The 21,449-nt window shown below is 32.5% G+C and overlaps 1 protein-coding gene across 1 annotated transcript; it reads left to right on the top strand.

Moving 5' to 3' along the window:
- The first annotated feature begins 12,577 nt into the window (after positions 1 to 12,577).
- Positions 12,578 to 20,985, top strand: LOC128185824 (uncharacterized). Its single transcript, XM_052855495.1, has 6 exons — positions 12,578 to 12,719; positions 13,078 to 13,095; positions 13,178 to 13,513; positions 19,197 to 19,460; positions 19,924 to 20,017; positions 20,254 to 20,985. The coding sequence occupies exons 1-6, from the start codon at positions 12,665 to 12,667 to the stop codon at positions 20,519 to 20,521; spliced, it is 1,035 nt and encodes a 344-aa protein (XP_052711455.1). The 5' UTR covers positions 12,578 to 12,664; the 3' UTR covers positions 20,522 to 20,985.
- The last annotated feature ends 464 nt before the right edge of the window (positions 20,986 to 21,449 follow it).

The following is a 21,449-nucleotide window of genomic DNA, read 5'->3' as shown; positions in this document are numbered from 1 at the left end:
TGACATCATTCTGATTAATATCAAATTGAGTTTCCTTGTCAAAGAGTGGTGTAGGTAAAGTTTCTTTCGGCTTTGTTGATTCTTTTCTCCACGATAAACAGTTGCTTCCAGCCAAACAATCACTGCAGTAGCAGCTTACGTTTCCGACTAGAATGGAGTTTGATCCTTGTCCAACAACTGCATGAACTTTCATTGTGCCTTTTACAGGTTTTGCATTCCATAATGCAATCTCTTTCTCTGTTTGTTGACAATGTTCTTTTAGAACAAATCTAAATTTCACCTGCTTCATGGAACAATGTGCTGACTGTGTCCAACAAAAAAAATCATTTGCGTCCTGGATGATGACTTTTCCCGATTTTACTGCCTGATCAGCTAAACGTTTGGTTGATCCACCAAGCCCATCACACGGACCTTTACCGTGTCCTGCTTCAAAATAATTCCACTTAGCATCTATGCCGAACGTTTCTTGGTGATTTGCCACTAAGTGAAATATTGTCTTATTCCTGTACTGTGATGTTGGACTGTCAGTCCAGTAATGGATACATTTAATTTCTGGATCTAGTAGTTTAACGTCCTTCACAATCTCTTTAATAAAAGTAACCACAGACGTGGAGTTGTGATTCTGGTCATCAGATATAATCACAAAACTTTGATGTTGTAATTCTGACTCCTCTGTTGGGCGTGTGTATATTACAGTGGGATGCAATGTCACGCCTGTCTGATTCCAGTATGCTGACTGGATTTCCTCTACACTCTTGCAGTTGTAATTTTCTGCAAAATCCATGTGAATTACTGCATGATTCACAGGAAGTTTCTCTTTAAATAAACGTATCTGTTGATATTGGACTTTCATTCTAGAAACGTGATCTGAAAATTCCGCTGTTTGCTTTTCGAGGTGAGCAAGAAACTCTTCTTTTGTTTTGGTCACATGGACAACCCGCATCACCATCTTTATCTTTCCCTTGTCTTCCACACTTACTCGTTTCCATTCGTCAAAAGTAAACTCGTTAGTGTCAATTCCTTCTCTTACTGTCGTCAACATAGGTCTCGGGGTTTAGGGGTACAACAATGCCAATCTGACGAATTGCTTTCAGAACAAGAGCCATATTCTGATGCTTGGTACATAGACAGCAATCCCGAGTGATAAAGGAAGTGGTTAAGATATGTTTAGGTCGTATCCTCTGAAATGACGCCAGTGAAAGTTTTATGGTTGGATTTTCACTCAGATACTTTTTGTGAAGGTTAGACATATAATCAGTCAGTACACGCTTTTGGGCGCTTTGTCCTAGACCTGTCTTGACCTTGTCTGCTTTTCCAGGCATGTTACGACTGTTATCATCTCTTGATAAGAAGTTGATTACACTATTTTTGAACTTCATAACCTCTCTCATTCGCTGCTGTTTACTACACAGAAGTGTCTTTGACTTTGATTTTCCTGCAGCATTGAGTTTATTTCTACTCAGACCTGTCCACTTACTAAGCAAATTTGCGCATCTGTATTTCCTAACTATCGCCCCCGCTACAACGTTGTGAAGAATCTTTGCTCTTCCAGGATTATTCTGCTCCTTTGCAGACCTTACTTCATCCATGACAACGTTGCTCAATAAAAGATGTTTCCTGACCGTGTTTGCCTGATGTTTATCTAATCTAGCAGAATTTATCTGTGCCTCTGTCTTACTCCTTGGGGTTGATGGTCCTTGTTGACTCGAAGAAATTTTTCTACGCAGCCGCAAAAGTCGCCTTTGTGTCGTCTTGTGTTTAGTTTTCAGCTTTTCTAACTCTTGTTTCAATGTAGATACTTCTCTTGATTTGTTTGCAAGTGCCTTTGCAACTCTTTTTCTTGGCCCATTTCTCCTATTTGGAAATGCCATCTGAACGACAAGTCTGGGGCTACTATGGTCAGGTTATCGAGGATCAGCAGTCTGTGTGTCTAGACTATCATAGCCACTTGTACTTTCAACTTCTGGGACATTCTGTTGTAATAGTTCTGCTATTGCTTCCTTTTTTCTTCTGCGATGACGTTTTACAGCTTCGTTCAGTTTTACATTGCGCCTTATACGTTCTCTCCGTGTAAGTTGACTTGACGGCACGTAATTTTTTCTTCTTCTTTCCCTTTCTTTTTTAGATATTCTTCATTATTTTTGGCCTTTAATCTCTCCCTGTAGCTTTTTTGAATCTCGGCTCTTGTTTTAGCCATATTTTTCTGTTAACAAATTAGATAATTTCGCTGTAAATTATTTCTTTAGGTGTGAAAATGTCAATGAAATGTTCGTTACTTTCGTATGAAATGTACGTTACTCAAGTTAACAAGATTATAATTTGAAGATATTCAAGTATGCTGACGTTTATCCTATTGATAAGCATAACATAATTTCAAAAATACATAAAATATTTGTTAATACAGGTTTTTTTTACTTCCTTTATTAATACGTTTGGTTTTGTGTGTTATAAATGCTGAATTGTATTATGTAATTATTCATGTGCCTTTCCTACCTTGATATGCGATGCAATTTATGAGATAAATCCCACTTAAGTAGCAAGAAATTAATCAAATATGAAACTAAAATACAAATGTGTGTATGATTTCAATTTAAAGCAATTCATAATTTCAATATTTGTTAAAAATTACAGTGCTTGTCTATTGAAATGTTCGTTACAATAGGTAACGGACATTTCATTCTTTTTTTAGATATACTACAACAAAATAAATTAACATGTGGCTCGTTTATAATATTAGAACTGATCTACATGACTTTTATTTTATGTACCCATTTAAATTTGTTCGATATACATAATATAAACTAATTAATCCTAATGAAGGTGTACTCACGAGGTCAGACGTTAAGGTTGTTTTAGCAGTCAATCATGCTCTCTAACTGTCCTTGGCACTAATGCCGGATGTTGATGTACCAACAATTTGTCACGTGTTTTATTTGCATCAAACAATTTGAGCTAGGATTGAAATTACAAAGAGTTTCGTAAAATACGGTAACGAACATTTCGGTAACGAACATTTAGTAACCAACATTTATGTGCCTAGGGCGCTTCAAAATAAAACTGTAGTGTTTATTAAAGACAGTTTTTTATGGCAACAAATTCTATCGTTATGTTCAGTATTCACTTTGAACAGTTGTTGCATTTGCTTTCTCAGTTTCGGCAGTAACGAACATTACAGTCTTAAATCTACGCTCAGACTTTTTTGTTTTTTGTAGTGATATGATTAGACAAAAGGAATTATATTAAATATCTTAACATTTATGTGGACAAAAAGACCTCACAATGTTCTCTTTAGGATTTTTGTATTTTTTCATAGAATGTACAACTCTTGCAGTGGTTATATATCTAAAGTAACGGAGATTACACCGAAACTGGCGACAATGTTCAAATTAATTTAATTAATTCTTAGACTGGCGAACTTAACTTATTGTCTTTTAAATCATTAAATTTTCTTACTGAAAAATAATATGTAGGAACTTATTTCGCTAATTGTCCAGTTAATACTGCAAAACATTCTTTTCAAAATGTAATTTCAAAATGGCGACAGTAACGAACATGTCAGTTTTAGCATTTTATATGAAATTCTCGCTGGAAATAAACGCATTCCCGTGATCTTTTTGTGTGTTTTTGAAACACTTATGGACTAACTTTGTATTGCAAGCTCAATTACAATTCTGCTGATTTTATTTTTTTTTTTGTTATTTTATGGCGACATTAATTGCACCCATTTATTGAGTTTGAGTGAGTAATACATTGCATGTGCTAAATAAAAAAAGTAGTGGTTTTGAAATGTTTTCTTTTCGCACACAAAATGAATGAAAATTAAAATGAGCATGTAAAGGTTACCATTTAAAATAAAATTTATAGAAAAATATCTTAATATGCAATTTAAATATTTTATATAAACGGCTCGTCTGCTGATGAATAGATTTCTTATAATGATCGTCTGCTGATCACTTCATTTTTTATTTCGATCGAATGCAGCCACCATGAACGACGATATATCAGATGCGGTAAAATATGGCGATTTTGAAGTATTTAGTGGGGATAATTATGAAGCCCTCCTGCCAGAATTAAAATTAGAAGGTTTTGATTCTGATTTTGACAATTTTCTATCCGAAGTGGTCGTTTCGGACTTCGATATAACATTAACCCAACAGGCATTTGCCGATTTGAAAAAATCCGATGATCCCGGGTTGCCAGCCCCAGAAACGCCAACAAGTACTCGTTTTGCCAAGCTTTCCGACGACGAAATTAAAGGATTTCAGGAACTCACACAATCAAAGGCTACAAAACAAAGCACCAAATGGGGTTTAAAGATTCTTACAGGTACGCTTCTTTTTTTTAAAAAAGTGAATATTAGTAAGCAGCAATTAAACGCAAACAAAAACAGCCCATATTATGCAGTTACAGTTTTTTCTCAAATAACTGTCAAAACATGGATATCATTGTGCGTTTTCTATTACAGATTGGCATATTGAAACCTTTGGAGTCCCTCTAGATCTGGCTGAGATTTGCGAGGAGGATCTGGTGAAAAAACTCAGTCGCTTTTACTGTGAAGCAAAACCCCAAAACCCGAAAAAGGAGCATACCTCCGAATATCATAAAAATACCATGAAAGCAATCAGAGCCGCCATAAACAGGCATTTATCCGACATCGGTCGAAATATAGACATTGTAAACGATAAAGCATTCAAAACTGCAAATAAAAGTTTGACCGGTCTCATGAAGCATAGAATTGTCACTGGAACTTCTCGCCCTACCACTCATAAGGAGATCATTCACAAATCAGATTTACAGAAAATTTCTGCTTACCTGGAGAGTGCATATTCTTCTCCAGTCAATCTGCGACTTGCAATGTGGTACATCATCGCGATACATTTTGTGTCTCGTGGTCTTGAATTCCATCATCAGCTTCGGGTAGATTCCTTCGATTTCAAAGTTGACGAAGAAGGCTCCATATATGCTTGTTTGAAGCATGAAACAAAACAAAAAAACTATCAAGGTGGCATTCACAAACTTGAAGCACTGAACGACAAAAGAATGTATGAAACTGGAAACGAAACTTGTCCTGTGAAGATGTTGAAGTTCTTCTTGTCTAAAACGGACCCAAATGCGTCTCATCTTTTCAATAAATGCGTTAAAGATGCCATTTCTTACCCGAAAGATTGCAACATATGGTACACAGCCGATCCCATGAAAAAGCGATCATATGTTAATATCCTTCCGGATATTTGCAAGGCCGCCGGGTGCAAACGTTACACAGCTCACTGTCTAAGAGCGACAGCAATTCAGGCCATGAACGACGCTGGATTTGAAGCAAGACACATCATGTACTTCTCCGGGCATCGCAACGAAGCTTCCATACGTAGCTTTAATCGTGAACTGTCTTCTACCCAAAAAAAGAGTGCGAGTGCAACTTTATCTACAATAACCACCGCAAGTGTCAAAATAAATGATCCATCTGAAGATTCATGTGTAATTTCCGGCCAACAATCACAGAATCTTCAAATCGTTCCCTATAATTCTGAAAATTCCAACTTACCTGTCAAAAATGAACTTAATTGTTCCACCATGTCCGACTCGAGCATTAAATCTGGAGTTTTGAATAACTCCCGCTTTGAGAACTGTTCCATTACCATCAAGTACAATCTCGACTGAGGTGTAGATCGACCGCCTTACCGCGCAGGAGGAAAGTACCTTCCGCTATCACGAAATAAACACTCTAGTTATTTACTATTTTGCAACTACACACATTTTTTTTTAAAATCAAATGTTATTTGATTTGATATTTTGTTGTATCGACTTAATAAATTTGCAAATTTGACTCTTCAATACATGTCTGTGAGTTTTCATGTACAACACACGTGTGATGCAAGTGTCAAATGACGTATTCCTGGGGCGCCAGTGAGGTTTGCATAATTATACGAATTAAAACAACGGTAAAAATGTTATAATTATTAGATCTTTAATCGTGCACATTAGAAATAATATAAATAAAAGTAATAAGGAATCATTCTTTGAATATTATGAGGTGATAATTTCGGTCGGAGCGTGGTCAAATCTATCATAATTCAATTTTCTTTGTGTTTATCACTTTCTTCCCATCCCTCACCATTACGCTCTCTTCCGTTCATAGCTCGATGAATGCGAGTTTAGAGTTCTATTTTCTGCACATACTCAATATTAACCCATTAGCAGTGCATCGAAACATTAACGATTTTTAGTTTTATATATACCATACAAAATAGAAATACAAGAAGATTAACATTAGCTATAGTAGTCTTTTTTAAATTTTGTATTTTAAACCCCTAAAATTTTAATTGTAACCATCATTCATGATGTGATTTTATACAATTTTATATATTGGATACAACCATTTAATATATATTCTTAAATTCTTTAATTAGAGACAAATTTAATAAATATAATAAGAAATATCAAGAACGATAACTCCAAATAACAAAGAAGGATAACTCTAAATATTTTTCTGGCAAAGTGTCAGGAAATGAAATATACATAAACGTCTGCAAGAATGATTAACCGTTTTCTCGATGGAATCGGATGAGCACGGAGATTTCAAAGTAAGACTAGAAATGGAAGAAAATGGTGAAGATTTAAATTTTCTGCAAGAAATTGATGAGGATTTTTTTTACGTGTGATATATCCAAAAATGTTAAGTGTAAACAACAGTACACAGCACGCTGCCTCCGAGCAACTAGCATTCAGGCGCTTAGTGACGCAGGAATAGAATTCGTCATATAATGTCATTGAGTGGACACAGAAACGAAGGTTCTATCCGCAGCTATGCGAGAAAATGCTCGGGAAACCAGAAACTCGCAATAAACAAGACTCTCTCCAGCTTGGCATCAGCGAGCGATGGCGGTGCGGGGTCCAACTATCCCGACGACCAGGGCAGTGAGGGTGCATACCTGTTTCAACAATCGCTGTTGAAAAAACAAACCTCAAATATATCTTTTATAAACAATTCTGTTTTTCAAAATTGTTCAATCAATGTAAATGTAAAGCCAGATCAAGAGTAATACACAATAAACAACCCCTCGAGTAAATCACTCTGCGTGTTAATTTCATGACCTTGTTTGTTTCTTGTTAACTCTTGCTTTTTACAATAAATTTCGCTTAAATATACAACATTTGTGTTTGAAATTGAATTATAAGCATTGACAGTATAAATTTTTTGGCTCATCGACAAATGAATCTAAAAACTGCACCGCAAACTTTTTTATGAAAGCCTTCGGCTTTCATAAAGTTTGCGATGCGGTTTTTAGATTCATTTGTCGATGAACAAAAAAATTTATACAGTCATTCCTATAATAATAGTTGAAAACATAATAAAAATACTGTAGTTGCGTTCATACAAAATACCAAACATGCACGCGTGATAAGGTAAATGTAGAAGATGTCACTTGCGCGGGATCTCCTCGGCCATGTGCGAGTTATAATCATTATTTAAAGGTTTTAATATTTGTGTGTGTGTTTTTTGTTGTTGATTGAAAACATTATTTGTACAGTTTTTGAAACATTTAAGACTTTCAAACCAACCATTCAAATATGTCTGACGAGTATTTCCGATTTGGAGTAATATCGCTTTTATTAATTTTCAGAACGACTTTTTAATTCACTCTCCAATGTTTCATTTAAACAGATACAAAATGAACAAACTTTTATAACATATAATTAAAACAGTGTACAGTGTATTTACGGCTATATAAACTCAAACAAGTTCATATTCATGTAAGTGTGCGGGTGCGAATCTTGTGTATTTAATAAGATAACCGTTTACCGCTAGGTAGTGTAGCCGCGGATGATTTCCTCGGCCGCGGGCGAACGATAGATTACGTTAAGATCGATTGAACGCATACACACGCACAGCTCAGAACCTAGGAAGATTTGAAAAGTTTGCAATTTAATGACTAAAATCTATCAAATAGAAACTTTTTTTTTTACTTTAAACCCATAATTGATCTATATGTCTGATATTGCATTAAATTGAGAATGGCATTGCTTTTATTAATCAACTGAACGATTTTTTAATTGACACCCTATCGTTTAATCCAATTGAAGAATAAACCTTTATGTGTACGTAATAAAAACTGAAACAGTTCTTCAGTTCGAAGCTAAATTAACTCGAATTTCTCGGCCGCGGGCGAGGGATAGCTTACGTTATAATACGCACACAGCTCTGATTCAAGGTGGATTTTAAATGCATGCAGTATGATAACTTAAATGTAATGCATAGAATTGTTTTTCCATACGTATTTTGTGTTTTGCTAGAGAAGAAAAAGAATGTTTTGTTTTCCGAATCTCGTCTTTAAGGACTGTGCACCATAAGAAATAAGCAACAAGGACTTAAACCTCGGAATTCTTAAACAAAAAAAAAAATAAAAAACAGCATGTGTTCTAATTTCTTTTCTCATGAATTAAAGCCTCCTGTATAAACAAGCATACTTTCTGTGGTCACTTTATGCAAGTTTTAAGCACAAAGACTTTCGTTAAGTTTCCAAATGAAAACAGGTACATGTTTTAACATGTAAAGCTTTTTACACTCATACTACACAAATCACTTACAAAATAACATTGTAACGACCTTTATGAGATCCCAACAAACAACTTTCCCAGCGACAGCCATATCGAAATCCTAACCGTTTTTGAGTTATTCAGCAAAATCTTTTAAGGGCTACTGGCCAGCCCTTTTTTATTGGTGTCAAATGAAAGCCCTTAACATTCTGCACAACTTTTGTTCTATATGTATTTAGGAAATATTTCAAACTAAAAAGTTACGAAGCTAAAACATGAGAAAATGTTTGCTATTTTTAGAACATAGATTTCGATTGATTAATTCGAGAGGAATAATTGGAAAAAACTTAAATAAAAAAATCAGAGGACAATATTCAAAGTGTCAATAATAAAGATTTTTAACTATAAATTATTTGCTACAGACCATTTCGAAGCCTTTGTCTGGAAACTAATGCCCCTAAAATTTTAGAAAAAGGGAAATAACTCAAAACCGGAAGTTGCGATATCAATTCTTTTTGTGCTCTAGCAACCATATTTAATTTACAATATACCGTGAAAATTTGAACGAAATCGGATTACAAACAAATAAGTTATTGAGGATTTAAAAACGTCTAGATGAAGAAAAATTATAATAAAGAAGAACCATCAGAATCAGTACAAGGTCTTCCGTTGGAAACGGAAGACCTTAATAAGCTGGAAGAAGATTTTTTACTCGTAAATTGAACCTATGAAAACAATCAAAGTACTTAAATACTGACGAGTTGATTTTATCGATTATCATTTATTATCTTGCATGGTAATTAGTTTCTTCTAGTCTGTATTTGAATTAGGCACTTTTATATAATATGGATTTTTAGACTTTTCTCACAAGAAACCCCATATGAATCATGTTGTGTAATATTTAAAGATGGATTTTAAACTATGTATTAGTAATCGAAAAAATTCTAAAAATTGTATGGATCCAAGCACTATCTATATCGAACTCCAGTCTCGTTCAACCAGACGTTCGGCTGTCTCTGTTAATCTTCGACAAGCAAGAGAGCTTCTCTGCATGTCGGTGATTTACGGAGACAGCCGAGCGTTTGGTTGAACGAGACTATATTCAACTCTGGCGTAGGGATACATGAGACTACAAAAATATCTCACTTGTTCGTATTATATAACATCTGACTATTTTCAAAGTCTTTATAGATAAGTTTCCTTGAAAACAATTCTTTTGCATACATTACATCGAATTGTTCAATTATTATCGAGAACTAAGTCTTGTCAGCGGTGGTGATTTGTGCTTAGGTCCAAACACTGTTTCACTCTCGGTTTGCCAGAGTAACTGCATAGGAGAGTTGATTAAAATCAACTCCCAAAAATAGGACACGAGCCTTGTTTACATGACAAAGAATTATGAGCTCTGTATCTGCATTTCTAAAGCATTGTAAATAATAAAAACTTAAAAATGGAATTTGACCAAAATTGTGACCATGCCCCTTTCAGCGACGATCAACATTCAGGGTGCGGCTGGCAGTTCCAGGAATAATTACAAACACTTGTAACATTATGTAACTTACATGTAGAGTCACTATACACTTTTACGGTAGCACTGCTGTTCAGATTTGCTAACGATGAGTTTTAAATTAACAGATGATGAACGGGCATTAGAATAAAGCACTGTTTACCAAAGGTATGAGTAGAACATCAACTCCTTTAGCCATTCTACGTGACAAATACATGTACTGGTACTGTACCAGTTATCGGCTAAGACCAGTTATCGGCAAAACTGAGAGTTCGGGTTTATAGCACGCGAAAATCCAAGATGTTTTAATTCAGTCGTCTTTTTCGAATAAAGAAAAGTAAGTTTGCTTGAAAACTTTCTTGAATATGTTTTATACATGAGCTTAAACGATCATTGTTTACCGCTGATTTTACATCTTTGCACTTTCAGCAGTGAGGGAAATGACGTAATAAGTTAAAAATAGAATATTACCTCTTTGTGATACTTTATTATTATATCCCTTCTTTGATTTGACACATAAAATCAATACATTTAACATGTATAAACAAAAGGAATTCACGAATTTCCGAGATATTCGTAGCGCAATTGAACGCCTGATTGCACAATTATGTATTGAATAGTATACAATTTAGTGTATTACCGTATGATATTAAACGAATTATTTTATGAGTTTTGTTTATAATGTATCATGGCCCTGAATACTTTAGTCTGACCTCACAAGGGGCATAATTCAAACTACATTTAGCAAAGTATAAAATCAACATAAACACGGATTTTTATTATGTTATTATCAGGAAGCCGATAACTGGTACAGTAAATCGTAAAAACTCGGCAAATTCGGGGCGTGCTTAAAAGCACAAAACAAGATGTTTTGGGTTCTAAAAAAAAACAGATTGATAAATAAGGAGCTCATTTTTTAAAGTATGTCAAGTTTTATCCTAAAATATCAAGAAATAAGGAATTACAAAAAGAAAACGTTAAATTTTAGCCGATAACTGGTACAGTGCCAGTATACCATTGAAGAACATCACTGGCTAAGCCAACAACATTTACGAAAATTGTACATACATGTACATGTATTACATGCATTATTATTCTTAGTCGACATATCAACTATTTTCATCCTCCATCGCCTAACAATCCTTGCATCATGGTTATGCGCGGTTGCATATAAAAGCGATCTCAATGTGACAAATCTTGTTGCACAGTGAATGATATCACAAGCCATTGCATGTATTTCCTTTCTTTTTCATTCAGGAGTTCCAGATGTCAAGCTTCTATTTGTGTTTATTCCATTAAATTCATCCCGTAAGCTTTGCATCAAATTATCCGTCTTCCCATAAACTAGAGTTATCGTTACTGAGAAATATATGTCCCTTACAGCACGGATGCTTTACTTTCGGGTATTCAAAGATGAATGAGCAGTGCGGGAGTTTAAAAATACGACACTTTTCTTACGACAAAAACATTTGATAATATTCAAAAACAAAAAACATCAACAGTTAACTAATATTTAAAAACAATAAAAATCAGCATATCATAAAAATGCAAAGAATACGTTTGATTATAATCAACAACATTTATGACGTGATATACATATTTTTGATCAATCGGTAAACATTGCCAATAAAAGACATTTTGATTCTTACTTATCTAACAATTACTCCTTTTGTCAATTTTAGAGCTAACGGATGGATAATGGTAGTGTGATATCTCTGATAAAACATGATGAAATTGAAATTAGTCAATAATTAATCTAAATGAAATTCTTTAACATGTTTAAGTGGATGTGTAGTAACGTCCCCAAATGATCAGTGGAGATACGTAGGTATAATGCCTATCGTTGTACTTCGACGTACTGATGGAATGGAATATTCTCTTTAGAGAGATGGACAGACATGTCTTTATGATTGTCTTGCATGTCCACTTCACTGAAAAATATAATGCACATGTATCAGCTGCGCTCTCCTGAAACCATGTACGCACTTCACCACAAGCAATTGCATTAATTATTGGTAGATGGCCGGCGCGTAGCATAAAGGAGGGGGAGGGCACTTCTTCTTGCAGCAGATTGTTTTCATAAGTTTACATATTAAAAAGTGAAAAAAACATGAACCCCACCCAACCCTAACCACCTTTTTGAGGATTGTCAAGCGCTTCTATGCTCATTGATGACATTTTCCGGTTCCTTTTGTTTTTTGATACGTCGATCAAACAAAGTTATAAAATTCCTTTCTTTAGTAATTTTAACTAAAATCAACATGTGATCCAGTCAGTTGCGAGACCAAGACATCAATTCACTAGAAAATACATTACAATTTATACTATGTAGCCATTTAAGCTATTGTCACAATTTGATATAGAAAACTATAAAATAATCATCTTTTTGCAGTGTTACGGAAGATATTTACGGAAGGATATCAAATGATTTTCAACCTGTTTTATTACGATATGACTTTAACAATTTACATTTCAGTATTATAAGGAAGTTGTGTAGATTCATTTTCTGACATTGTGTAGTCATAAATCGAATATTAAACAATTTGAAGAGTTTGCATTTACGTGTTTTATTTGACAATTGAATTTGTTTCAATAAGTTCGTTTATATTTTGACCGAGCAGTATGAACACGCTTTTCTCTATTTTAATGGCATTTTTCTGTTTTACAGACATAAATGGTAAGTTCTGATTAAAGATATTGAAATGAATAAAAAAGGTATTTTCTATTAAAACTTTTAAAAATGTATTTGTAATATACCATATTTAAGATCAAGTTAAGTGCGGAAATGAAATGTCTGATATACATGTAGGTTTGGGGAGGGGAAAGAGGGGCTTTATTTCAATAAATCAGAATTAAATGCTGGTTGTCTCTATTTATGCTTCAAAAACATATGATAACATGGTTTTTACTTTACTTATGATAAATCACAAATCATTGGATTTTAAGGGGTGGAAATTAAATTCCGTACATTCTATTTCCAATCAGAAATATTGATATTGTATAGAATCTTAATAAATCTCTTTTTTTAATTGTAGGCCAATGTCCAGGTAACTGTGAGTTTCTTAACTTTTTTATTTTAAATTAGGAGCTTTTTTCTATACATGAACAAATTTAATTTGTTTTCTTAAACTTCAGATACCAACGTAACAGTGACTGAGTGTGATGTATCAATTCAAACAGAACATCGTGTATTCGTACACTTCTATCAAAACAACATATCATGCAGCTGTACTGTGACTTCATTATTTGATGGTGAACTCCATGTAATGTTTAGTAAACCGGAAAACAGAAAAAAATGTTATGATAATTACAACCCATATTCAGTAAAAGTGAACGACACGGTAATTAAAGACTGTTATAGAGAGGACCATGCTATGTTCAATGTTCAATCCAACGACTTTGTCATTGTTAAAGCTAAATACATAGAAAACAATAATTCAATGAATATTACCCCGTGCCTGGAGATTTACGGTAAGTATAGTAATCGATTCGTTATAAGACAAAAATTAAATATTTCAACTATATGTCGATGTATAAGCCTTTTCTAAAAGGTAAATGAGTATATAAAAGATATTCTTCGACATACATGTACATGTACCAATACTGCGTACCTGTTCTCTGCATATATGATGGCATTAAAACTGTTGTTCGACAAAAGTTTCATGATTGAATAATAATTTGCTCACCAGACCCACAAGCTTAAATGAGATCTACTGATCAATAATAATTATACCATTACTATCAATGTAAAATATGTCTTTGTCCTAAACCGATTACATTTACCATTGGGATCAAGATCTAGTAAACGAGAGGAACCAACATATTTCTAAGTTATGAAACACATTTCAAAGGAGTTCCATACCATGCATTTTGTTTTAAAAGATATACCAGCGCTTTTTTAATTATATTTTCAGAATTATAAAGAGAATGAAACAAAGATGTTATGGGGTTTTTTGCGTTTTGACGAATGAAATAAAAAATGCATACAGTCTCTCTAAAACATTCAATGGACAGTGTTGGCCTTCTCTAAAACATAATATTTAATCGAACACATGACTGTACATGCACAACTATTTTTAGGATTTCAAATTGAATGTAACGTAAAACAAAAAAAAACATATCAATTATGACGCCGTAATCGATTTAGCATCAATATAACACTTTAAAATAATTTACTAGATCCTAACCTTAGGGATGACATTTGTTCCAATGAAAAAAATATCCAACTGATGTTAATGAAAAACGACTATTGTGTGTTATAGACCTTACATACTAGTGTTATTCTTCCTTTATAAAAAAAGTAGGTCAATGACCTACTTTATGAGTTAATGGCCATTGAATATATTTGAAAATCTAAGAAAAATCCCAAAAATTTATACACTATGATTGAGTTTTTTTTAATTGTGAAAAAAAATTCAAATTGCTAAACTCTTTAACAAATGAAATACAGATTATGAATGGCAGTGACATTAAACAGATACAAAGCATTCATTGTCCTTTCTCTGCTGGAATAAAATGTATATCGATCGGTCCCCTGCGAGATGATCATGAACAATTCATGATTTTCCCTTGAATGATTCATGAATTATATTCATGAAATGTTCATGAAAAGTTCATGAGGATCCCATGAACTTATTATTGGACATTTTAAAGTCATGAATTTGTGTTCATGAAAAAATGTTGATGAATATTCATGAACATACTTTTTCATGAATAATTAATGAACAGTTATATTCATGAAGCTTCATCATTTGATGAATGTCCAATAATAAGTTCATCGGATCTTCATGAACTGTTCATGAATAAGATTAATGAATCTTCATGAACTGTTCATGAATATCATTATGAAATTCATTTATGAATAATTCATAAATAAAATTCATGAACTATTCATGAAAATTTTTACCTTCTACATTTTGTATATAAAAAGGTAAAATCTCCTAAAAAATCTAATATAAAATACTTTATTATAATAAATTGAAGAATAATGAGACAATATCTTAAGTATCACATAATTCTTATGTACTGACTATCACTTTAAATAATCAGCAAGTTTTAAAAAGTTGTTTTAAAAAACAACAGGTAATGATATCAATACTAACTCATTAGATTTAAAGGAATGTTACAATATTAGAATTGACATACCAATATGCAATGATTTGAAATATAAGCGACATTAGAATATGATTACTAGTTGATAACTATCAATATGATCTTTATGAAATCTTCCTTTCTTGCATCTTCGTTGCCTCTGCTCATGTTGATTTCACTTGTATTTCATATATTTCAATGTGCATCTGCATGGTAGGTAAAATGCTCCATTCTTTAAATGATTGTTTTCTACAAACCCAGAGTGTCTTGGTGACAATACTTCTTGGTGGTAATTCTTCAGGCTTCACATATAGCCCTTTCGGTGGCAGAAGAGTTGTACCTCTGTACTGTACAAAAATAATATGACAAATAGCAGTATAATTATGACATGTCGTTTAAAACATTTGGAACATCAACTAATCATTCAATCATTTCATTTAATTTTTATTTCAAATATTTTTATCAAATGATAATGCTGAAATTGCACTAAAGCTTAAGAATGAGAGTGCCTGCCCTAGAAAAAGTGATATCGCAGAAAAATAAAACAACTCAAGATGAAACAAGATGAACAATTCAGGAGAAAACATAAATAGGCATTATGCCTGCTGTTCAATCCATTTCAATGTATCTATATACTTGAATAAAATACTTCTTAAATTAATTACGATGAAACTATAACTGCTTTCAAATTTGTAAATGATACTGGCCATTCTATTAGAGATTTTCAATTAGGCCTACTTGCAATAGCATTTATTTATTACTTACTAAAATTTATGTTCAATGATCACTATCTTTAGGGCTGTTTAATATTCTGGTTTCACTGCATAATTCTAAAGTAAAAAAAAATGTGTATTAACTCAAATGACATCAGCATATAACTTTACCTTGTAATTGCACCGATTTAGGTATATTAAATGTGTAATTTATTATCAATTATGTAGTTAAAACTTATAAGTTAGTCAAAAAAGAATTTCACTACAAATAAAAAACTGCCATTTTGAAATGTTTGAAAAATGAGCAAAACTTATCTTACGTTTTGACTTCCTCATAAAAGTTTTTTCAATATACATGTATACATACTATATTATCTTTAATACCATTACTTTGAACTACATCTGCTGCATTATCTTCTTGCATGTTCCATGCTTAATTAATCCGTCGCTCGTGTTGAAGATCCGTCTGCTTTCATTCAAAATGCGTAATCACTGGGCGGAAGTGACGTAATAGAATCAAAACAACTCGCTGACTGTGTATTCTGAGACTCTTTCATTTGGTTAAATAAAATTTGAACATATGTTAATAATAATCAAAAAATATCTTTAAATGAAACTAAATATAAAATGCTTAAGTTTTCATTATTATATTTTCAGAGATTGAAGAAACGTACGGTTTAATATCGTTCGGTTTACACAAGTTGTGTCTGTTAAACTTCAACCCCCTTCGTTTTTAAACCCTCAAGGTTTTGGAACTTAAAAAATAATTTACACTCAATTTAATATTCTTTCATACTTTATTTCTATAATTTGCATTAATGTTTTAAAGTAATATTTTCATTATTGCTTATCATTAAGTTAATTGACAAATTGAAGTTCAGGGGGTTTTTGTAACGGAGGCGAATCGACATGACACCTCATAAACAATGGCGGACTCCTCGAAACTCGGAGTGTAGTATCGGTAGTTGTCTGAGTTTAAACAGCTATTCATAAAAAGAATTGTTGGAAGTTCTCAACGGAATATTTACGTAACGGATTTGTAACTTCTTAGAATGAATCGCTTTCAAATGTGTGCAACAGTAATGCCTTTTACAAAGAAACCGCAAAGGTTCTAAACTCGACGGGGTCGAAATTTCAACCAAATGTGCTCGGAACATTTTCTCCCAGGAACAGACGCACTTCGTGTGTATTTATGCTTCTATGATAGACTGACAACCTACCACGTCTTTGATAAACTTGATATACACTGTACTTCAAACAAGTTGGAATTCAACGTATACTAAATCTTTTTTCAAAAGAAATATGCACATTTTTAAATTATTTCACTTTTTTAGTTTAGTTTACAAGATTTTTTAACAACATAAAACAGCCAAAATGTGTCATCTGCAAAGACTGATTATTCACTGATAAATTATGTCATTTTAAAAAAATAATATAAATTGAACAATGAAGAAATTTAGCGTCAAATTTAGGATCTAGTAATGACCATTTGATCATGATGTCTGAGACTCTCGTTGTTGTCAATGAATTTACATGTTTCTTAGAATTGAATAAATAATGTAACTATAATATATCACATCTTTCTTTTTCAAAATTAAAGATGCCACATTTATATAGGTGTTTGCATGAATATTCATGAATGTTCATGAAGACTGTGTTTTAATATTAATATTTTAAGATGTATATTTTTTTTTAAAAAATACTTTAAGAGTAAACTATGTTATTTATAAAAGTATTTGAAATTAATTATATATTTCGTAAATTAGAACTTAATGAAAATTCATGAATGTTCAATACCTAGATCTATTGAAAACCAGGTATTTCCTGTATTCTTGTATATTCATAATTTGTTCATGAATTACATTTTAAGAATATATTCATGAATAAAATTCATGAACCACCTTTATGAACCAGTTATGAACCAGTCATGAATACATCATGAAACTTCATGAACGGTTGATTAAAGTTCTTAAAATCATGAATTTCATCTCGCAGGGGGTCAATGATCAAACTTTTGAGATAAAGTGTCTTTTATCATTTTTATGCACTTCTCAATATTTTTGTTGTGTGTGCCATACAATTACTGAAACGAAAAAGCGAGTTAAAACCCACATAAAATATGCAAAATTGTGTTGACTAACGAATAAATTATTAACTTTAAATATTATAGTACTACCTAAAATATTTCAGTGGAGAACAAAATCTGAAAAATTTAGTCTCAGTTACCTCTATTTTACTAAAAGTCAAACTTTGTTTCAGCCTTATTCCATGATATAGTAAAACTATAGAATGGTATGATAATAATAATTCAATTCATAAATACTTTTATCCATAATTGATAATTTTCAAAATAGACCATTACTGCATATAGCATTATTTCTCACTCATGAAATAATTAACCTCTATCCGCTCGAAATTGAACTACCTGAGCCCTTCATCTTTGTACAGTAAAACATCCCATAACAAATAGGTATGTTGCACTCTGCCACTTTTGTGACTTTATTGTTAACCAAATTTGGTTTGAAATAATCAGGAAAATGACAATAGATGATTATATAACAATAATTAATAAGTTCATCAAATTATGAATATTTAATTCTTTACCCATAAATATTTTACAACTAAAATAATCCATAACTCTCATTACTGATGTAATCAATGATGTGATTGATTAGATAATTAATGAAAAACATAATCCTTGTGGTCTGAAAGCGCCATGCTTAATAAAGAAAAAAGAAAATACACAAGAATTTTTCGTTTTTATAAACATGTTCATGAAAAAGGAAGGTGGAGGGGTGGAGGTGGTTTATAGATCGCTATGAAATTTTTTAATGCTTAGCTATCGGCGTCGTGAAAGAAGTGAGAACCCACGCTATTAAAATGACGCTCCCAAAATTTTACCGCGGAATAAATTCATTGGTTACCTCCGGCGACGTTGATTTTGTGTCAACATATGAAGATGCTGTATAACTTTGACAATACCGCAGGAAAGATAATTCTCGCGAACTTAACAGAAATCATCAATATGCATAAAATATTTTAAGAAATCTTAAAAATCATATTGTGTTTAGAACAAATTTTACTCATGACATTGAACTTGTGAACAATCCGGTTGTGAGAACTCAAACCCGAGTAAACAACATTCTTAAACCAAACCGCAGACATTCGAACATAAATCAATGCTAATATGATGTGAGAGTACTTTGTCACCACAATATTCATATACTTTTGTCATCCAATCCATAGTACAACAAACTTTTTTGTTTTAAAATAACATCCAGGAACTAAAAAAAGAACACATTTATTACATAATATTTGATTTTACAAATGTGTGATACAAAATATTTTAGGGCTAAAAAATGAACCAAGTGGAAGTATAAGTGTGACATGTGGCAATCCACACACAATCGAACCACTTAGAGCAACCAATCCACAAACAACCAAACCAACAACTCAACCAACTACCATACTCAAATCTTTGAGAACATACTTTATTTCGTCAGTTGCAAATAATAACACCGAAGCTGTTGCCACAACGATTTCATATGTGACCTCTACCTCTGTTGATTCAACGTTCAAAGATTCTTCTAATGTTGATTCAGATAAGCAGATATGTAATTGTTTGTTTTTATTTATTTGAAATTTCAAAGTAACCAACACTGATTTAGAGAATGGTGTTTTAATTTAAATATTTGACTTGTAGACTTTTCAAATAATTCAATTTTCCAGAAAACGACACTAATAAAGTGAATAAGGAGAATGCTGTTTTAATTGAAATATTGGACTTGTGTACTTTCAAATAATTTAATTTGAATTGTTTGTTTGTTTGCTTGTTAGAAGGAGAGAGAGAGAGAGAGAGAGAGAGAGAGAGAGAGAGAGAGAGAGAGAGAGAGAGAAATACAAACTTAAATTTTAGTTCATACATTTAAATGTCCTGTAAATTTCATCAAATGCAAGTTTTACTGTATCCTTTTATACACACGGAAAAAGAACTCAATCTGATTTCCAAGTGTTTTTTGTTTCTTTTTCCTTTTTCTTAATTTTTTTTTAATTCATTTTTTAAAATTCCTTTTCTAGGTGAATTCTCACAAATCCCACTGGGAATTTTCATAGCGATAGCTATAGTTTCAGGATTATTGAACATATTTTTCTTCTATCGGATAAAATCGAGGTATGTATCGTTTCGTTTTGAAGTAACTTGGTAACTATTACAGGTATGTTTTAAATGTGTCAGGACTAAAAATCCTGCCAAGCGTATACAAAATTTCATAACGCAATAATGCGCGTTACTCATTTGTATGCACAGACTGCTACAGTTATAATACTACATCTTTCAAAAAATGATGATCAATGCTTAAACACGATCAACGCCCTTAATCTTATAATTGTATTATTTTGTCAAATCAGGAATCCATTTGGTACCCATAAAAACAAGAACAGGAACACTGGGACAAACCAGACAACTGGGCACAGGAACCAAACTGGAGCCTACTCGGAAGTAAATGTAGGAGCTATAGCTACAGGGGGAACAACTGATACTGAAAACCAATACGACGCTCTCAAACATCATGACAACTACATCAACATGAAATGTATTGGGGAAAAGGGGACAGTAAAAACATCTGAAAGCAAGGATTGCTACATAAACATCAACTATGTTGGAAATATAAATTAGGTGAAACAACACGATTGTTTTAAGCGCCATAAAACCATAAATTAATGAGCACATTGCATACTGTTGGATTATTGAAATGAATTCTTTTTAATTGAATAACATTTAAAACAAAATGAATAAGCGAAACGTACAATTGATTTTTAATATATTTTAAAAAATGTACGATAAGGCAAGAGGGGATTCTTGACTTTTATAATACCGAGAGTTAAAGTGCAGAAACACACTAAATCTATTTACATGTATATACAAGCAGATTTACGTCTGGTAAATATATTTTCTCCTCTATTTTGTGAGAATTGATTGCAATTCTCAGAGAAATGCATGGCAGGGCTGAAATCAAAACAATTCTAGATCATGTTTTTACCAGTTTTAAATTGACGTAACTGCCTAATAATTTACACTAAATCCCTCTTGTGTTAAGAAACGCATTTTTAAATTCATTCACTTTGTTTGTTTTTGTAAATCTCAACGTTTATTCAAATACATATATACCGTTCATTTAATGGATTTGTTGTTATTTATGGTGTTGACTCTGCGTGTGTTTATTTATAACTTGGTTGATAAAAATTTATGCTACCCCGAAAGCACAAATCCAGTTATTAACGGATTGACCCCCGACTTCCAAGAAGTGTAATAGCGATTGTAACTTTAATATACAGAATATAGAAGAATTGACTGTTCCGTGTGTAAACATGCTGGTCGGCAATTATGATCGATTATTTGCGTTTTCTTACTCATTTTGTATGGATAAGAATGTTTACACGTTTCAATGACTTTACCTGTTATAAAATGTAACACTACGCATCGGTTCTGTACTTTACAGCCCAAAAAAATCAAATGAGGTATAATTGGGGCGCAAGCGCGATTTGCTTTTTTAATCGAACAATTGTTGAAATTGATATAAATTTAAGTAATAAGGAATTATTTT

The sequence above is a fragment of the Crassostrea angulata genome, chromosome 5 (genome assembly GCF_025612915.1).
Source record: "Crassostrea angulata isolate pt1a10 chromosome 5, ASM2561291v2, whole genome shotgun sequence".
Lineage (NCBI taxonomy): Eukaryota > Metazoa > Mollusca > Bivalvia > Ostreida > Ostreidae > Magallana > Magallana angulata.
Note: the sequence above shows the minus strand (reverse complement) of the source record. Positions and strands in the feature narration are given on the sequence as shown.

Bases quoted from the DNA above. Each gene is read 5' to 3' on its own strand.
- LOC128185824 (XM_052855495.1), top strand. From the start codon at position 12,665: ATGAACACGCTTTTCTCTATTTTAATGGCATTTTTCTGTTTTACAGAC. The intron at 13,514-19,196 runs GTAAGTATAGTA...AAAATATTTTAG, and splicing joins CCCGTGCCTGGAGATTTACG to GGCTAAAAAATGAACCAAGT. The intron at 19,461-19,923 runs GTAATTGTTTGT...TTCCTTTTCTAG, and splicing joins TGATTCAGATAAGCAGATAT to GTGAATTCTCACAAATCCCA.